The sequence below is a fragment of the Mastomys coucha genome, unplaced genomic scaffold (assembly GCF_008632895.1).
Source record: "Mastomys coucha isolate ucsf_1 unplaced genomic scaffold, UCSF_Mcou_1 pScaffold5, whole genome shotgun sequence".
Classification (NCBI taxonomy): Eukaryota; Metazoa; Chordata; class Mammalia; order Rodentia; family Muridae; genus Mastomys; species Mastomys coucha.
In genome coordinates, this window is record NW_022196911.1 from 96,761,609 (window position 1) to 96,777,604 (window position 15,996).

General features: G+C 51.4%; 3 protein-coding genes across 4 annotated transcripts in view; 1 reads left to right on the forward strand and 2 right to left on the reverse strand.

Annotated features, from left to right (window-relative positions):
- The window catches only part of Dhx58 (DExH-box helicase 58), a 13,407-nt gene extending 7,680 nt beyond the window's left edge, over positions 1–5,727 (reverse strand). The window contains exons 1-7 of the mRNA XM_031352610.1: positions 5,444–5,727; positions 5,174–5,342; positions 4,756–4,957; positions 4,312–4,502; positions 3,309–3,425; positions 2,669–2,795; positions 2,332–2,523 (exon numbers count right to left, since the gene is read on the reverse strand). Coding sequence (XP_031208470.1) covers positions 2,332–2,523; positions 2,669–2,795; positions 3,309–3,425; positions 4,312–4,502; positions 4,756–4,957; positions 5,174–5,341 — 997 coding nt within the window. The 5' untranslated portion in view covers position 5,342; positions 5,444–5,727. The remainder of the gene's footprint in view (positions 1–2,331; positions 2,524–2,668; positions 2,796–3,308; positions 3,426–4,311; positions 4,503–4,755; positions 4,958–5,173; positions 5,343–5,443) is intronic.
- A 321-nt stretch (positions 5,728–6,048) lies between these two features.
- Positions 6,049–13,669, reverse strand: Kat2a (lysine acetyltransferase 2A). Of its 2 annotated transcripts, none has more exons than XM_031352609.1 (18): positions 13,289–13,669; positions 13,016–13,139; positions 12,525–12,670; positions 12,331–12,420; positions 11,916–12,097; positions 11,639–11,830; positions 10,720–10,826; positions 10,406–10,516; positions 10,177–10,313; positions 9,886–10,094; positions 9,555–9,681; positions 8,205–8,315; positions 7,692–7,835; positions 7,357–7,471; positions 7,233–7,269; positions 7,059–7,122; positions 6,873–6,957; positions 6,049–6,731 (listed from the first exon to the last, which is right to left on the reverse strand). In XM_031352609.1, exons 1-18 carry the CDS (start codon positions 13,610–13,612, stop codon positions 6,538–6,540), a joined length of 2,499 nt encoding a protein of 832 aa, XP_031208469.1. In that variant the 5' UTR covers positions 13,613–13,669; the 3' UTR covers positions 6,049–6,537. The 2 variants fall into 2 exon arrangements, with proteins under 2 accessions (XP_031208469.1, XP_031208468.1); XM_031352608.1 differs by having other exon boundaries at positions 10,177–10,316.
- A 1,532-nt stretch (positions 13,670–15,201) lies between these two features.
- Hspb9 (heat shock protein family B (small) member 9) lies at positions 15,202–15,880 on the forward strand. The gene has a single exon (XM_031352261.1). It carries the CDS (start codon positions 15,233–15,235, stop codon positions 15,743–15,745), a length of 513 nt encoding a protein of 170 aa, XP_031208121.1. The 5' UTR covers positions 15,202–15,232; the 3' UTR covers positions 15,746–15,880.
- Positions 15,881–15,996: the final 116 nt, after the last annotated feature.

Sequence of the window (15,996 nt, forward strand, 5' to 3'; positions counted from 1 at the left end):
CCCCCCCGAGAAAGGCTTTCTCTGTGTAGCCCTGGCTATTCTGGAACTCACTCTGTAGACCAGAATAGCTTCCAACTTAGAGATCTGCCTGCCTCTGTCTCCTGAGCACTGTGATTAAAGGTATGTGCTACCACCATCTGGTCTTTGAGCTCTTTAAACTGATCTCTGATACCAGGATAGCTTCAAGCCAGATTTTGATGGACCACCTTTTTTTGGGGGGGGGTATGTGTGTAAATATATGTTCATACGTGTGTTTGTGTGTGTGTTGGGGGGCACATCAGGCAACTATAATTCTCAATCTTATTTTTAAGTTTTTATTTGTTACCATGTGCACGTATGGCATGCATGGTGAGGGCGTGGATTGCATTCTTCTCTCTTATGTGGGTTTGAGAGATCAGAAAGGTTTTACAGCAAGGACATTTACCCACTGAGCATCTAAGTTTTTTGAGACATGGTCTACTACTGAAACCAGAGTTCTCTATTGGTAAGAATTGTCTAGCAAGCCCTAGTGATCCTGGTGTTCTCAGTACCCCAGAACTGGGATGACAAGTTGGCTGCACCTGATTTTTAAGTGGGTTTCTGGAGTTTGAATTCAGGTCCATGGAGCCATGCTATTACTGGGGGACATTGTGTGAAGGTGTGCATCTATATTTTCAATTGTTAATTCTGTACCAGCAGAGAGCTGAATGCTGGCAGGATCTCAGTATTGTTCTTTGTTCTTTTTCTTTATTTTCTTTCTTTCTTTCTCTTTGTTTTTTTTTTTTTTTTTTTTTTTTTTTTTTTTTTTTTGTTTGTTTGTTTTGTTTTTTCGATACAGGGTTTCTCTGTATAGCCCTGGCTGTCCTGGAACTCACTCTGTAGACCAGGCTGGCCTCGAACTCAGAAATCCTCCTGCCTCTGCCTCGCAAATGCTGGGATTAAAGGCGTGCACCACCACCTCCCGGCTTGAAGTTGCTTATTTGTTGGCTTTGAGGTGTGTACCACCACTGCCAGGCTTCTTTCTTTCTTTTGCTCTTTCTTTTTTATTTCTTCCTTCCTTTCTTTCTTTTTTTCTTTTTTTTTTTTAAAAAGATTTATTTATTTGATTTCACAGTTGCTGTCTTCAGACACACCAGAATCAGGCATCAGATCTCATTACAGATGGTTGTGAGCCATCATGTGGAATTGAACTCAGGACCTCTGAAAGAATAGCCAGTGCTCTTAACTTCTGAGCCATCTCTCCAGCCCCAGTATTGTTATTTCTATGGGTCATCTCCAGCTTCGAATTTGTATAAATATTAGTCTTTCCTTACTAGCCTAGAGGCAATCTAAAGTTGTATTTGTATTTGATTGGCTGTAATAACAAGCTTTATGGCCAATAGCTGGGCAGAAAGTGGAAGGAGGAACTTCAGGGGGGGAGGGGGAAGGGAGGGAGAGGGAGAAAGTGGGGAGAAAGAGAGGAAGGGGAGGGGAGGGAGAGGGAAGGAGACCGGAAGAAGAGTGAAACACAAGAGATTCAGCAGTAGACACAGAGGTGAATGGACCAGAGCGGAGTAGAGAGGTAGGGCTAGCCCCGGGTAGCCCCGGGTGGGACATAGTGCTGGGATAAGTTGGCTGGGATAAGATAGCTGGCAGGGGGACTGCCCTAACTAAAAGGCCTAAGCTTTAAAATATTAAAAAGTGGGGGCTAGAGAGATGGTTCAACAGTTAAGAGCACTCTTAACTGCTCTTCCAGAGGTCCTGAACTCAATTCCCAGCAACCACATGGTGGTTCACAATCATCTGTAATGGGACCGGTTGCACTCTTCTGGTGAGTGTCTGAAGACAGCTACAGTCTTCATATACTCATATACATAAAATAAATAATTCTTTAAAAAAATAGGTTAAAAATATTTAAAAGCCTCTGTATGATTGTTTATATCACTGGTGGGTCTGAGAGAGTCCTGTTATACCCTTTGTTTTAATAAAATATCTTTTTTGGGGGCTGGCAAGATGGTTCAGAATGAAAAAGCATTTGCTACTAAGCCTGACAACCTGATTCCAATCCCTGGCACCCACGTTAGAGGGAGAGAACAAACTTCTAAAAGCTATCTTCTGACCTCTACATGTGCTGCTGTGGCACATGTACACACACCAATACACCTTCTCTCCCCAATCAATCAATCAATCAATCAATCAGTGTAGTAAGAAATTAAAATATCTCTGTTAATAACCAGACTAGCAGCTTTAGGGTTGGTTTAGTTAGGAAAATAGAGACTCAGGACCCTCCCTGGGTCCTGGTAGCTAGCTACCTAGCTACAAATGACAAATGACCTTAAGCTTTCAAGCAGCTGCAACCCTGTTATGCCTCACCATCAAACAGCTCCAGCAGCCAGCTTTCAGCACGCACCATCTGTGTTTTTGTGGTGCGTTCTTTGTCGTAGAAATCTTGCAACATGTCAAGAGCATCCTGTGCACGGACAGTATCATGGATAAATAGTGCATCATTGTAGCGCCGCAAATGCAGCGCATACACCCGCTGTTCCTGGAGCCCAGCCTCTGCCGCTGCAGGAAAGAGGTACAGGGTCAGTTTGGAGGCTCTTCCATCCCTCAAAGTTCCACCCAGACAGACCCTGCCTCGAGTGTAGAAACTCTGCCCCTAAAGGCCCCACCCCCCTGCCCAGACAGGCTCCCAAACTGTCCCTCTCACCATCCTTGCACAACTGTACCACTTGCTGCTCATACATCTGGGTTCCAAATTGCTGCTTCAAGTTAGGCATCTCTAGCTGTTGGTGGATTTGGTTCATAAGCTTTTTTAGCAAGTCTCCAAAAGGATCCTGAGCAAGAAGGAGTGAGGGGATGAGGGGATTCCCATACTCATGGGAGGCTTAGGTATTATGTAGGACTCATTCAGTGCACTTCCTTGAGAGTGAGAACTTCAAAGTCCTGGGTGTGATCCCTGGAGAAAGGGATCAGATCCCTGTATGCAGTTCTTATTGTCTCACCTATATTATACCTTTGCCTCATGGTCTGGGCACAGTGATTCGGAGCCCTGGGTCAGTCCTGTCATTAGATATCAGTGAGTGTCAGTACTAAGGGAGAGAACAAGTCCAGCCTCGACACCAAGCACCCCAGCTTCACGGCTTGACAGTTCAATGGGCCAATCTGCACAGTAGGCTATGGACTTGGGCTGCGGGCACCTCAAAGCACATAAAAAGCAGATTGGAGCAACAGAGGCATGGGCAAGGGGCCTGAAGTGACAAGAGCTGGGGAAGGTGGAGTCAGGGCCTATGCCTAGGTGCCTTAACTCGGCACCAGACCCCAAGCCTGCCCCGTGACTCCTCACACACCTGTGTGCGCCGTTGGCAGAGGTCATACTGCTTGCAGGGCTTTGGGTTATGCGTCAGCAGCTGAGAGTAGAAATTCTTTGGTGACATAATGTGGCACGTATCCAAATTTGCACAGAGCTAGAGGCAACAGAGAGGCATCATGGAAAGAGGAAGCAGGCAGAATTTGAGGGAGGTGGGGTCCTGGCTAAGGATAGGAAAGCCTGAGGCAGGGCCACTGGAAATTGGGATTCATTTCAAAAAGTCTGAAGTGCGTCCTGTGAGTACCTAATACTCACTACTGTGAGTGCCTAATATGCCTTTAATCCCAGCACTTGGGAGGCAGAGGCAGATGGATTTCTGAGTTCGAGGCCAGCCTGATCTACAGAGTGAGTTCCAGAACAGCCAAGGCTATACAGAGAAACCCTATCTCAGAACCCATCCCCTAATCCCACCACCAAAAAAAAAAAAAGAAAGAAAATCAGCAAAGAGGGCTGGAGAGATGACTCAGAGGTTAAGAGCACTGGTTGCTCTTCCAGAGGTCCTGAGTTCAATTCTCAGCAACCACATGGTGGTTCATGACCATCTATAATGAGGTCTGCTGCCCTCTTCTGGCTGTAGGCATACCTGCAGGCAGAAAGCTGTACACATAATAAATCTTTAAAGAAAGAAAACAAGCAGTTCCCATTTTCATAGTTCAGAGTTCAAACAGCTTCCAGTTTGTAGTGTGAACAAACTCCGAAAATAATTAAATAATGAAAACTAGCTCTACGACAAAGTAGTGGGGATGGCCAGGGGAGACTGTGATAATGACAGGGGTATTTGCTGGATGGTGAAAAGGAATCTGATGGAGGTTCAAAAGCAAGGGCATTCCAGTCAAAAGGAATAGTAAGTCCAAAGGGTCCCACAAGCCTTATATGCTTAAGGTAGTTGAAGAGACCAGTGTAGCCACAGTCTGAAAGGGTATATTTGGTAGGACTGGGAGGCAGGACAAGCATGGATGTATGGTGGGAGGGGCTCAGCTGACCTGTAGGATGTGGTCAATGGCCCCTTGGAGCTTGGTGGCCCCACCAGTGCCTGGGGAGGCTGTGAGCCCCAAGACCTGGGGGAGGGGCTTTGCCTTCTTCAGCTTATGTTCCAGGTACCGGCTCAAGATGGTATTGTAGACGGTGTCCTTGTGGGTGTGGTGACACTCGTCCACCACAATCAGCGAGAATTCTGGGGGCGCGTGAGAGACAAGTTGTAAAGCTGCAGCTGGCTCTTCTTCCTCCTAGCTTCACTTTTGTGAAATCCCCATTCTTGTCTGAAGACTTTCTCTTCCCTTCCCTACTTTGGGCGGGGTCCCAGACAAGGAGCAGCTAGGAACGATTTATCTTCAATTTTCAGGCTAGGAAACTGAAGCTCAGCTAGAGGAAGGGGGCTTATTTGCCCAGGAGCACATCCTGTAACCAGGTTATGGCTTTTTCCTCACCTGTGAGCTCTACGTGCTCGTCCTCCTCAGAGCTGTTCAGTGCTAACTGCAACAACTCTGCTGTACAAATGAGCAGGTCATGGCTCCGAGCCATTAGGCCAAAGCCAGCTCGGGACCCCATGTCCCCACTCAGAGTTGTTATGGTCCAGCGTTTATCCAGCATGCGCCTGAACTCCTCAGCATGCTGGTTCACCAAGTGCACCTGGGAGTGAAGAGTAACGAAGAGAACCTGGATTGGGGTGGGGGTGGGAAATGGCAGTTGTTGGGAGTTGGAGTGGGGGAAGCTGGGAGGAACAAGATGGCAGGACATGGTTCAGGACCCAGCCATCTCCTGAACCAAGGTGAGAAGATCTGGCAGAGCTGTAGTCTAGAAAAGATGAGCCAAGAGACCCCACTTAGGGAAGGGCAGACCACTCACCCTATTGACCAGTACCACCACCTTGCCTCTGTCTACTGTCTCTAGATGCCTCTTGGCCACAAAGGCAGCTGCCCGGGTCTTCCCGGCACCCGTGGGCAGCCATACAATGATATTCTTGCCCTCTAGAGCAGGTAAGATCACTTCCCACTGGTAGGGCCGCAGCTCCATTCTGGAATGGCAGAGGGATCAGAACTCATCTAGTCCCCTTCCTCCCGGCCAGCCCAATAAGCTGCAGAGGCTGTTCTTAGCCAAGAACTCATAGGTACCTACCTCGAACCTGCACTGCCAGCACTAGGATGGGGCTTGAAATGAAATCGCAGACTAGCCTGGTCTCTGCTAAGGCATCTGAAGCTCTGGAAAGCCCAGGCTCAGTGAATAGAAATGAAACCGAAAACAAGGGGAGGAGCCAGACAGAGCTGGAGGCCAGCCCAGCCACCAAAAAAAAAAATAAAAAAATAAAAAAATAAATCAGAGATTGGCAAGAGAGATGCCGACAGGAATAGGCTGCCACTGCTCCTGGGTTCTCTATTTCCTCATGTTTTCAGTTGACAGTAACCCTGCCCATCTGGGCTGAGCTTAAGGCCTGGAGGTGCTGACCGTGGCTGCCCATTTCCTGGACCAGGAGTCAGGGAGTAGGCAGGCATTAAGGACAAGCTCTTGCTCTCCCTCTGCAGGTGAGACGGACTGGAAGGTATGGAAGCATAAAAGGCGAGGGATGGCAGCCAGCCAGGTCTATCACCCCACGGTATATTGCAGGGGTCAGTGGCACCAGTGTAGCCTGAAGTTATGTTTTCAGGTTGGAAGGGTGAGGACTGGAGGAAGAAGGGCCAGTCTGCTGAGTCTGAGGCTGGACCCCCCCCAAAAACAATCACACGGGGAAAAAAAAAAGCTTTATTGTTCCCTCCAAGGGATGAATACCAAGGAATGAATGGTCCTCCTGCCCCCAACCCTGGGGGGCAGATGGACAACAGTGTAGGACAAGCCAAGGCCCCTCATGGTTCCTCCAGTCTGGGCTGTTTCCGTGTGGAGGCTACTCACTGAATAGTCCTGGCCCTGGGAAACAGGCACCTGGACCAGGCTCAGGATGCTCAGCCTGCATGGCTCTATCAGGACCAACAGTTCATCCCCTGGCCACCAGACATTCTACAAGGGGCTAGCCCCAGACCAGACATCTCCCCAAGGTCAGATGCAAGGAAGGTGGGAAGGGAGCTGCAGGCTTGGGAGTAAGTGCCTGCTAGCTGAAAAGTCTGCAAGATCTGGGGGCCCTGGCTGGAGTTTCTCCTGCTGAGTCCAGAGAGTGGGGCCAGGAGCACCCAAACGGATCTGAGGAGATAGAGGTGGATGTTGCAGATCCTAGCTGGGGACTACTTGTCGATGAGCCCTCCTTCTTTGAGCTTGAAGTAGAAGAACTTCTCCAGGGCACTGGCGCAGCGACAATATTCACTGTCTGGGGGATTGTACTCCCGGCAGTTGGCAATGACCCGCTGCAGGTCAGCTACAAAGAGCTTCCGGGTCACGTAGTAGCGACTGCGCAACCGTTCTGTCATGGTCTTCAGGTCTGGGTCACAAGGGAGAAGGCACATGACTTAAGAGGTGAAGGGATATAACTGGGGCTACCCACCATGGTGGATACCTGACTCAGCACAGACAGGAGTAGACTGCGGGCACATGTTGGGGAAGTGAGTACAAGGGTCCTCACCGATAGGGAAGCGGATAACCTCGTAGTAGTCAGGAGCCTCTGACTTCTTCACAGGTTCCATGAAGGGCCAGGCACTGGGGTGTGACTAGAGACAACAGAGGAGCTGAGGACAGGTCCAGTGTTCACTGCCCAACCGAAGACTGCCACCCACTTGGGTTACCGACAAGAGGACCCTTGGCCTCCCACCTTGATCTGAGCCAGCAGGTTTTTGAGGGTCGTATACAGCTGGTCAGGGTCCTTAAGCTCCTTGCTGGAAATGACAGATACCGAGTCTGAGATCTGGGTCCTTTTTGCCCTATCCCCCTCCCACCCCATCCCCCACCCGATTCCCATGTTCATTCCCCTTGACTGAACACTTACCCCTTCTCCTTTCCCAGTGGTTTCCAGCCTGTCTCTCCTGCAAAGGGGGAGAAAACATCCCTCAGAATGCTTGCCCATGCCCCGAGAATGCCCTCCTGCCCTTTCAGCCAAGGCCTCTGCTCACGAATGCCAGGGACGCTCTCCACAGGGATCTGCCTCACTCCCTCTTTGAAGCAGCTGAGTCCAGGGTAGACCTTGCGGATCTGTGCCTGTTTGCGCTCAATCAACTTCTTGATGATCTGAGGAAGCAAGGGTCTGAGGGGGCCAACTCAGGCCCAGTCACCCCCAAACTGTGCTCAGTAAATGGTAACATTTACTTTTGGCTTTTTCTAAAAGGCAGGGCAGGAATCTAAGGCCTGTTTTGTCTCTACCACACATATACATACACATACTACATTGTTTCTGTACATTAACTCCCCTGTGCACACCCACAAAATCCCTATGGAGACACATGTACACCTCTTTCTGTTTCTTGATGATGTGGGACAGCTCTGTGTAGGGGATGCGGGGATTCAGCTCACACTCCATCAGCGTCGCTCCTTCATAGTCCTTGATGTAGCCCAGATAGCGGCTCTTGGGCACTTTGATGTCCTTGGAGAAACCCTAGATGAGTAGAGAGTTAAGACACAGTCCATCAGCAAGGATTCTCCAATGTTCACAGCCACTTCTCCAGAAGTAACAGAGACAGTGCAAAGAGAGTCTCTTCTTACATCTCTGAACATCGGGGTAGCAGTGTGAGAACTCCACCTGCCCCTGTAAAGGCTGCAGGCCGCCTGCTTCTCACCTCCTGCAAACCCCAAAAGGATCTTCCAATCCCTGGCCTTGTTCTTCACTGGTGGCAAAGGTAGGGAGAAAACAGGAAGGGGTAGGCTGGCCCTTTCTCATCAGCGCCAGGGGGAACTCTACTACTGGATGCTAGCTGCACACAAATCAGGGCTCCAGGCAGCAGGTGTGGTGAGACCAAGGGCTTACCTGCTTTTTGAAGTAGCCAATGGCATATTCATCGGCATAGGTGAGAAAGTAAAGGATGCCGTGTTTGATGTGGTACTCTTTTAGGTGGTTCATCAGGTGGGTGCCGTAGCCCTGTGGGGAAGATGGGACAGGGTGGAAAGGAGAAGGGGAAGCCAAGGCAGAAAGGACAGGTGGGCTATCAGAGGATCAGAGTTTGTGGAGAGAAAATGAAGGATTTCTAGGTGCTTGCTCAGGGCCAGACTCAGCACTTGATTCTTCAAAGACCCATTTGACAGTTAGTCCAAGACCAGGTATTAAAAGCCCCATTTCACAGGAAAAACAATACCAAAAACCCCTGAGAGTCAGCTACACAAAGAACAGTCTGAGGTCAGTGGATCACGAACACAGCAGAACTGGGCTCCAACCCGACACAGCTGCTGGCCCCACACCTGGGGCGTTAGAATAAAGGGGGAGAACAGAAAGGGGTCACAGAGGTCCATTTGTGTCAGGACCATACAGACAATGTACACAAAACTGGAGAATGAAAGCCCAAAAGTAGTTTGCTGTGAAAAAAGACAGAAGCTGGGACTATCAACTCCCCAAGGTTATGGAAATCTTCCTGTGAAGAAACCGAGGTTCACTTTAAAAGTGTGGCTGCCTTGGGGTGGAGCTCATTTGGCAGAACACCTGCTCAGAGTGCACAAAGACCTGGGCTCAGTCCCCAGCAATCGATAAGACCTGGTGTGGTGGTGCACACCTGTGGCCCCAGCAATCTGGAGGCAGGGAGAGGTGGATCACAAGTCTAAGGTCCCCTGGATTACACAGTGTGCTTAAGGCTGGATTTGGCTCCACAAGCCTCTCTCTGAAACAGAAAGTCCCTAAGGTTAACATAAAAATACTGACTGTTGAGAGTAGAGCTCAGTGGTAGAGCATTTGCCTAGTGTGCACAGGGCCCTGCCTTCTATCCCAACATCAGAAAAGAAAAAAAAAATCATTGCTGATTTGCATTCTTTTTCTTGTTTGTTTCTTCAAGACAGGCTTTCTCTGTGCAGCCCTGGCTAACTTGGAACTCACACTGCAGACCAGGCTGGCCTCAAATTCACAGAGATCCCCATCTCTTGCCTTTCGAGTGCTTGAATTAAAGGCATGAGCCGCCACTGCTCATCGTGGTGCTTTTTTTTTTTTTTAAAAAAAAACAGCGTTTTCTCAATGATCAGTTATCAAAATAAAGCTGCCACCCTGTGGAAGTATGTGGAAATGTCTGGTTAATACGAGAAGGGCTGGGGCACAGCCATCCTGGCATTTTGGCTGGCGTGGTCCATGTTCAGAGGCAGGGGGCAGAACGGGGTCTCGGTCGGGCACTGTGCTCACCTTGACCTGCTCATTTGAGGTGACAGCACAGAAGACGATTTCCGTGAAGCCCTGAGTGGGAAACATGCGGAAGCAAATCCCGCCGATGACCCGCCCATCTTTGATCAGGGCCAGAGTCTTATGCTTCCTAAGAGAAAGGGGACAAGTCATGGAGCTCGCCTGTCCTCTCCTTGCTCCCCAGCTCCCTCAGCCCTGAAAGAGGGAAGTGTTATCACGGATAAGAACAGAGGAAGGGAATATTGAAAGGTGGAGCCTTGGAATTAGTAGATTGTCCAGTGTAGTGGGATGGGGAAGTCAAGCTGCTCTGGGGCTAGGGTACCCAGGGACTCACGGGTCAAAGACGAGGCGGGCAATATATTCCTTGGGCATTCGTGGCAGCTGGTGGGAAAAGACATTCTGCAGTCCCACAAGCCAGAGCAGCACACGCCGGTTGGCCTTGGGAGTCAGAGAGTTGCCAATGACGTGGAATTCGATGATCCCTCGCCGTTCTTCCAGGCGAGCCGTTTCATCTCGAGCTGCGTTGGCTGAAAGCAGGCTCGTCTAGGCAGGAGAAGGGTGTTAAGCAAGGGCCTCAGGGGGGTGGGGATGCTTCCCCCACAGGTCGGCAGATTGGGCTGCCTACCTCAGGCCCCAGCATGGCAGCAGGATCAGTGATAGTCAGCATGACCTCGTTAACCAGCTCCATGGGAATGTCACCCATCACACGGAGCCGCTTAGCATCCTCCAGGGTCAGGTTCTCGGGAAGCTTCCTCTTCTCTCCTGCTGGGGAGGATGACAGAGTCACCCTGGGATGGCAGGAAATGTGGAGGGAAGGGTGAATGTGGGCTAGTGGTCAGTGGTCAAGTACCCACCTGGCATGGGCTCAGCCCCTGTGGAATCTAGGCTCAGGGAGTTGTTGCTGCCTCCGCCCATGGAAGGACTGAAGATGGGGGTACTGGGTACAACTGTTGCACTAACTGTGGCTGCAAGAGAGAAGAAATCAAGGATGGGGAGAGGAGGATGTGGTGTAGAGGGCGTGGCAGGGCCTTTAGAAGCATCCAGGCCCTCTCAGCCCTATCTGAGCCCCAAGGTATCTTCCCATTGCTACCCTACCCCACCACTATTATCCCAGAGGCAGCAGGCCAGGGCGGCCAAGCAGACCCTGTGGAGCCATTGTGCCACTGACCTGGCCGGGGCACCAGCTGTGTCCCCTCCGAAGGTGGCATGGTGAAGCCCGACTCCCAGATGGGAGAATTTGCCCCGTAGATCTCTTCCTCAAGCATGGACAGGAACCTGTAGGGAGGGTGCAACTGTCCCACGACTCCAGCCTTCAATTAGGAGTTGCCTGGGCCAGACCCCAGAGGGATGAGATGCCAGACAGACAGACCCTGTTCTCAGTGGGTGGGAGGAGACAGCAGCTTAGTCTGTTGAGTGGGGATCAGGTCTCCTCCTGCTCAGGATAGGACACAACCAGGATAGAGACCAGAGACCCAATTTTGTCACGATGTATGGCCAAGGAGAATGGGTCTGAGTAGATGCCATCTTACACAGTGTGGCTAGGCAGGGCCCCCAGTCACCTGAATTAGGCCTTAGTCCTCTCTCTATCAAATTGGTCTAGAATGACCCAATCTTGCCACCTCGTGCTCCCATATGCTTGCTTGTTCCCAGATTAAAACGGGAAGATGTGGCACAACAGAAGCAAATGTATAGCGAAGGGACCAGCACAGAGAGCACAGAGATGAGTAACGGCTTCACCTCAGAAGTAAACTCTTGACTTCTCAGAGCACTGTGGTAGAAGGGGCTCTGAGGCTCTGAGGCTGTACACAGGTGCCCATAGGAAACTATTAGTAACAATCTATCTATCTATCAGGGGGTTGGAAAGGAAGGTTGTGTTAGCTTGGGCCATGTACCTGCCATCCCCAGACTAGCAAATACTAGCAAGTAGCTTCTGGGCCATGGGCAAACCTGCCAAGTAGACACCCAGATCCCAGAAGGCCCATGGAGGGAGAGGAGGGACCAATCCAGGAAGCCTTCCTGGAAAAAAGGGGACAACAGCAAGGACATGAATTTGGGGCAAAATCCCAATAGGCCAGACCGAGCCTTACTTGGGGAAGTGAGTGAGGATGAGGGTCCTCTTCTCAGGCACCAGTTTGTCCTTCTCCACCCGAAATTTTTCCAGTAGCTGCCGGCGGGTGACAGTGAAAATGGACCGCAGAAGGCTTCGTCCAAACACGTGGGTGGTCTCGTATCGGGGGAGGCTGTCGCAGCTCTGGGGCACGTGGCAGTAACAGAGCCATCTGGGGGAGGTAGAATGGCAGGTGAGGGTGGGGACCACCAGACTGGCTGTATAAGCCTTCCCTATGAGGCCCTGCCTGGGCTTACCTGGTATAATTGACCTTGTAGGTAGCAACATCCTCAGACTGGGATCTTTGCCGGAACTGAGCAGGTGTCTCCAGCTTCCAGTAGTTAAGGCAGAGCAGGAACATCTTTGAGAGCTCAAACATTGTCTGCCGCTCCCGGGGGGCCAGGTGGCTAAATTTGTACTGCACAAAGTTCAGTACACCCTGAGGAGGTATGAACAAAATCAGGAGGTATGAACGAACAGCCGACAGAGGCATCTCAAATAGAAGGGACTCTGTGAAGAGAACCACTGACCCTTCCAACTTCTACACCCATTCTGAGGTCAGGAAACACCATGTCCCTTCCTCGAACCTCCCTCCTGTTCTCAGCTTGAGGAAATAAAACAAACTCTCCACCCACTTAAGTCGCCTTTAATCCTGCTACATGCCTGTCCTACCTGCTCAATGTTAGGCTTCTCAAATGGGGGGCTGCCTAGGGATCCCTCCACCACTGGCCGTGTCATCTGCAGGATGCATTTCCGAAGGAGCTGTAAGGAAGAGGGACGGGGAGAAAGAGGGGTAGTAAAGCTCCGAGAGCAAGATTTCCCAACACACACCAAAGCTTCACCATCTTTACTCAGTAAGAGCTCACCTTGAAGAGGTAGAAATAGACCTGTTTGGTGTCTGTGTCCTCTTCCTTGTGGACAGACATGAACAGATTTTCTACATCTACTACCATTCCCAAGAGCCGGTTAATCTCGTCCTCTGACACATTCTCCAGGTGGGACACATGGTCCGCTGCAAGATGGTTACTTTAGGGTTGGGAAGAACAGAAGAGCCCCACGGGGCTTGATTCCTGTACCTCCTCCTAACTAGCCGAGACACACCTTTGATTCTCCAATTCTTGACAGACAGGGAGACCCAGTGTTCTCAGTTCTCCCATCAGCCCTTGGTAGCTCCCTGCTTTTTCTGGGAAGATCTCCTTTTTTCCTTCCATGGGACAGTCACATTTATTCCCTACCCAATATTTCTTTAGAAAGTCTCGGGTTTCTCTAAGAAGCTTTGTGGTACTTATGTCACCCTGTTCAAACAGGACCTAGCTCCTGCCCTCCGCCCCAGCTCCAAAGATGGTGCCTGCCTTACCCAAGGGGTGCTCACAGCTACGGCACAACTCGCTCAGGTTGGCAGCTGGCTGCTGAAGGTCCATGCGGGGTGCAGTGGGGGGCTTGGGGTTTTTCCAGCCATTACACTTGCAGGTTTCATTGGCCTGGAGGCGGAAATGTCAGTCCCGATGCTATCTTGGGGTATCCCAAGCGCAAGGGCGGCTCTACGGCAAGAGCTTCGCCCCGATTCCCACCCCAGCCAGCCCTTGGATGCCCCAAGCCCCGCCCCCTTCGCCCTAGGCCCCGCCCCCACCTTGCAAGCTGAGAAGACCCCTAGTTTCTCAAGCTTCTTGGCACGCGGCAGCCCCCGGACTTGCGCCTTCCTCTGGCTAGCGCGCTGCTGCTGGCTCAGGCCAGGTCGAGCCGGATCCCCCCCACTTCCTACCCCGGCCCCCCCAGTCCCTGTGCTCCCAGCTGGGGCTGCAGCTGGGGCAGGCGCTGGTGCCGGAGTCGGAGCCGGAGTGGGGGCTGAAGCCGGACTGGGCGCAGGAGTCGAAGTTGGGGCAGGGGCTGGGGACTGAAGGGGCCGGGGCTGCGCTACCGGGGCCGGGTTTGGGGCCTGGGAAGGTTCCGCCATGGCCTCCCCCGCAGCGGAGCGGCGCCGCGCTCCCAGCCCTAGGGCCGCATGGGCAACCGGCGCACAGTGCGCAGGCGTCGCTGCCCCGGCGCACGATGGGAGTCGTAGTCTTCCTTTGCCGCTTCCCATCCTTTGGCCTTCCAGACTTTCCTTTTTTCTTGGTTCCAGACAACCAAATGTCGCTTGATTGAGCATACTAGGTTGACCACTACTTCATTCTAATCTTTTTTTAAGCCATCCAGGATAGTGTCAATTACTATCCTCTTGGGGACAAGAGGCACCCCAGAACACTAGCAGCCTGGAGGATTTGTGGATGCTACCTTTTTAAAGTCAGCATAAATAAGTGGAAGAACAGGACCTGTGGTTGGCTCTCATATTGCAAAAGCCTGCCCCATTGTGGCTGCCCGCTAAGACTTGCGGCTACATTACAGATGAAATGTAACATTAATTCTGCATTTGTACTATGGTGTTCACACATATGAATTCACTTTGACAATCAGCTTTTTCTGTACTTAGGTTGCTGTTAAACAGAAACGGCTTTATTTTCAAAAGAACAAAGAGACATAGTTGTGGGCCATGCTGATGATGAATGTGTGTTCGTGCACGGGCATTCGTGTGTGTGTGTGTGTGTGTGTGTGTGTGTGTGTGTGTGCTGAGAACTAAAGAACCAGAGAGACAGGGCCAGCCCAACACTGCAGATACAGAGGTAAGAGGGTGGTCCCCCACTTATGGCTTGCCTAGCCAGCCTTGAAGCTGGAGCGAAGATTCCTGACCTCATTCCCTTCCATCCTTTCTTCTTCCTTCTTCTTCTTCTTCTTCTTCTTCTTCTTCTTCTTCTTCTTCTTCTTCTTCTTCTTCTTCTTCTTCTTCTTCTTCTTCTCCTTCTCCTTCTTCTCCTTCTCCTCCTCCTCCTCCTCCTCCTCCTCCTCCTCCTCCTCCTCCTTCTCTTTTTTAGTTTTTTCGAGACAGGGTTTCTCTGTATTACCCAGGCTGTCCTGGAACTCACTCTGTAGATCAGGCTGGCCTCGAACTCAGAAATCCACCTGCTTCTGCCTCCCAAGTACTGAGATTAAAGGCGTGTGCCACCACTGCCTGGCCCTTTCCATCCTTTCTATCTCCATCTTTTTTCCCTGCCCACCCCTTAGTGGGGGGAGGGGGGAGGGGAAGATCGAGTTTCTTCCCCATGTATTAGTTCAGGACTGTGAAAGGTCAGGGAGGGACAGTTCTTTCAGGAAGATCAGGGAGACCCCCTCTTTTGGCTCAGTCCAGGGAAAAATTTTCCTTGCCCCAGGCCCGAATCTTAAGAGGGCAGGGTAGGGCAGAGCATGCCAGACCTCTTCAACCCGGTTGTTCAATCTGCTCAATCCCATCGGGGATGGAGCTGTAATCCCGCACATTCAGGTTATCCCGTTCCTTCAGCCTCCTGCCCTATGATGTAAGAGAAGGGCCCAGGGAGAAGCAGGTCCTGGACAAAAGCAGCCTCGCTTGCAAAGAAGATAGATCCTATTTGAGCGTTTGCCTTTCAGGATGACAAGAGTAGGCGGGCCCTTCCTCTTAGCACCCGCCCCAGATGGGGGGTTGGGAAGCCCTCGCGCCCCCAAGCAGCAGTTACACTCTCGGATGCAGCGGGTAGGGAGCAGTTTCACCACCGGGCAGTGCGAACCCGGAGAAAACCGGGCGGCCTCCCGATGTCCCAGCGTGGCCATTGCTGATCGAAATCAAGTGGCCACACTACCAGTGAGGCTGCTCAAGGATGATCTGGCTGCGGCGCAGGGCAATGGCTGTGAGCAACCAAGTTTCCAGATGAAATTGGATGCCCAAGGTTTTGCTCCGGAGGACTTGGTGGTGCGAATAGATGGCCAGAACCTGACGGTGACTGGCCAGCGTCAACATGAGTCGAATGACCCGAGCAGGGGCCGCTACCGCTTGGAGCAGAGTGTTCACCGACAAATGCAGCTCCCGTCGACCTTAGATCCTGAAGCCATGACCTGCAGCCTGACCCCCTCTGGCCATCTGTGGTTCAGGGGACAAAACAAGTCCCTAACTACCGCTGAAGCACAAACAGGCCAGTGCCTGAAACTCAGGAGAGGCACTAAGGGCTCCTTAAAAAACGGAAGTGTGAAGAAACCTTAAAGTTCCTGAGGACGGAAGAGTTGGAAACAAGTAGCTACCTCCCGCTGAAGCCCAAACAGGCCAGGCCCTGAGACTCAGGAGAGGCCCTAGGCAGTCCAACCTACCCTAATGCATTAAACCGAGGTGTGCAACAGCCTTGAAGTCCCTCTGCTTTTTTTCCAGAGGGTGAAGGGTTGGAGCTGTAGGGAGTGAGGTGACCAGGGGAGGCAGGTGGTAGTAAGTCACCAATAATCAAGTTTCTGGCCCTAAGA